This window comes from Bubalus kerabau, chromosome X (genome assembly GCF_029407905.1).
Source record: "Bubalus kerabau isolate K-KA32 ecotype Philippines breed swamp buffalo chromosome X, PCC_UOA_SB_1v2, whole genome shotgun sequence".
Lineage (NCBI taxonomy): Eukaryota > Metazoa > Chordata > Mammalia > Artiodactyla > Bovidae > Bubalus > Bubalus kerabau.
Window position 1 is genome coordinate 113,660,996 of NC_073647.1, and position 2,112 is coordinate 113,663,107.

Genomic DNA, 2,112 nt, shown 5'->3' on the forward strand with positions numbered 1-2,112 from the left:
GGGTCGGAAGAGGACCAGAGATTTGTGAGAGAATATCGAGCGAGTGCCCTTAGAAGGCTGCGAATCTCCCCAACCAAGGAAGAGGGCTGGAACGTGGGTCCCCTCAAGCAAGCAAGAGGGTGCTCAAGGCCCTTTCCTAGAGCTTCAAGTGAGCCACCTTCTCCACCATGAAGCAGGAGGTACTATGATGTGGTGGCAGGAGGCTGGGGTGGAGTGCATTTGCCCCGCCCTCCCCCACCCCACTCAAGCTACGTCAAAGACCCGCCCCGCCCCCACCCCTCGAGAGCTCACCATCACCATGGCAGCCACTGTTTGGTCTGCGTCCCCGTCGTCTCAGGAGATGCTACAGGCCTCTCCAAGACTCTCGGACTAAATCCAGAGAGCCCTTGGCCTTAACCCACAAACCTCCCAGAGAGAGGCTCCTGCCTCCAGCCCGAGCCCCCTCCCACCCTTCCAACCTCAGAAGGACAAATTTCCCTCTGATTCTTGGACAAAGGAGATCAAGGACGATCTGATGAGTGAGGCGGGGGAGCCCACCCTCAGGGACGTGGCCGCTTCCTTCCGCCCTCACGCGGCGTGGAAACCCCTGGCATCCTTGGGAGGCAGAGACCAGACCCTAGGCCTAGGCACAGGCCACCTCAGCGGGGATGGGATCCCCAAAACCACCACCAGGGGCGCCAAGGGAAAGGCGCCTAAGAAGGTCATTGCTAAGAGGGTCCTAGGCACTGTCGTGTGGTTTAAGGATAAGAAAGGGTACGGCTTCATCAGGAGGCACGATACCCAGGAAGATGTATTTGTTCACCATACGGCCATCACCGGGGAAACCCCCTGCAAGTACCGAGGCAGCGTGGACGACGGCGAGACGGTGGAGTTCGACGTGGTGCAGGGTGAGCGGGGCACCGAGGCCGCTAACGTGACCGGGCCAGCGGGCGTGCCACTGAAGGGAAGCTGCTACACTGCCCACCGCAGCAGCATCCGCCGGGGCTCCAGCATCCATAGCCATGCGCCGCCACCGCGAGGTCCCAAGAGCACGGAGGGCGACGCTGATGAACGCGAGGGCAGAGGCGAAGGCTTCACTGCGGCCCAGGGCCTCAGACGCCCTCTCCCTGGCCACTCCCAAGACCAACGACTGAGGCGTTTCCCGCTCTCCCGCAGGGCACCGTCTGTGACCCGCCACTCATCGATCCTGGCTACCACCAGCGGCCCCCGGTCCGACTGGCAGCCTGGGTCCGCCCCCACCGCAAGGCAAGAGGGGCATCCTCGGCGGGGTTGGGGCCCCAGCTACCTGCTGAGTCGCCCTAGGGGCCGAGGCACCACTCCTGGTCCAAGACGCTCACCAGGCATCTCGGAGGAGCTGGAGGAAGAGCACAGCGAGAGCCGGCACGAAGCCAGCGGCAATCCGCCACAGAGGCCCCCTCCACGCTATGGATCCTGCCGTCCCAATAACCCGCGCCGCCTCCCGCAGCGAGTGCCTGGCGCCCAGGGACAGAATTCCGACCGAGGAGAGGGCAAGATCAGGAAGAGCGCCACTGAAACACCTGCTTCTGTCGCTGTGGCCAAGAAGAACGACGCCCCTGAGGAGGAGAACCCCTCTGTCATGGATGCGCCCTCTGCCGCCCGGGCCTAGTCACAGCTCGGCTCGCTCCCCAGGGACTCCCTGCCCTGGGCTACAGGTGATGTCCCCTTGAGGAGCTCAGTCCAAACATGCACACAGATTGTTAGATTTGGGCCCTGAAAAAGATACATGCCCTTTACCCAAGGTGAGAAGATAAATTACAAGATCTATGTAATTCTAAATTCCCTCATACCATCTGCCTTGGTAGTTTCCCTACACACACACTCACACACACACTCACACACACATGCACACACGCACATAAACACACACTTCTGAACCTATATCTTTAATGGTCTGACCAGGACCACACCTATTATTCTGCATCCCCAGGTGAATTTGTTGAAATAACCTTAAAAAACTGTGTTTTATTTTTAGCCAAAAAAAAAAAAAAAAAAAGAAGAAGAAGAAGTAGAAGAAAGGAAGAAAATGAAGATTATCTGAAACTAGAGATGATGTCACATTGCTCACCTGGCTTGTATTTCCGCAATGAAACA

General features: G+C 58.4%; 1 protein-coding gene across 1 annotated transcript; it reads left to right on the forward strand.

The window, feature by feature from the left end:
• The first annotated feature begins 514 nt into the window (after positions 1 to 514).
• On the forward strand, positions 515 to 1,627 carry LOC129640155 (Y-box-binding protein 3-like). The gene has a single exon (XM_055565395.1). It carries the CDS (start codon positions 515 to 517, stop codon positions 1,625 to 1,627), a length of 1,113 nt encoding a protein of 370 aa, XP_055421370.1.
• Positions 1,628 to 2,112: the final 485 nt, after the last annotated feature.

What these genes read in the sequence shown, in the direction of transcription:
- LOC129640155 (XM_055565395.1), top strand. Translation starts at nt 515, where the DNA reads ATGAGTGAGGCGGGGGAGCCCACCCTCAGGGACGTGGCCGCTTCCTTC.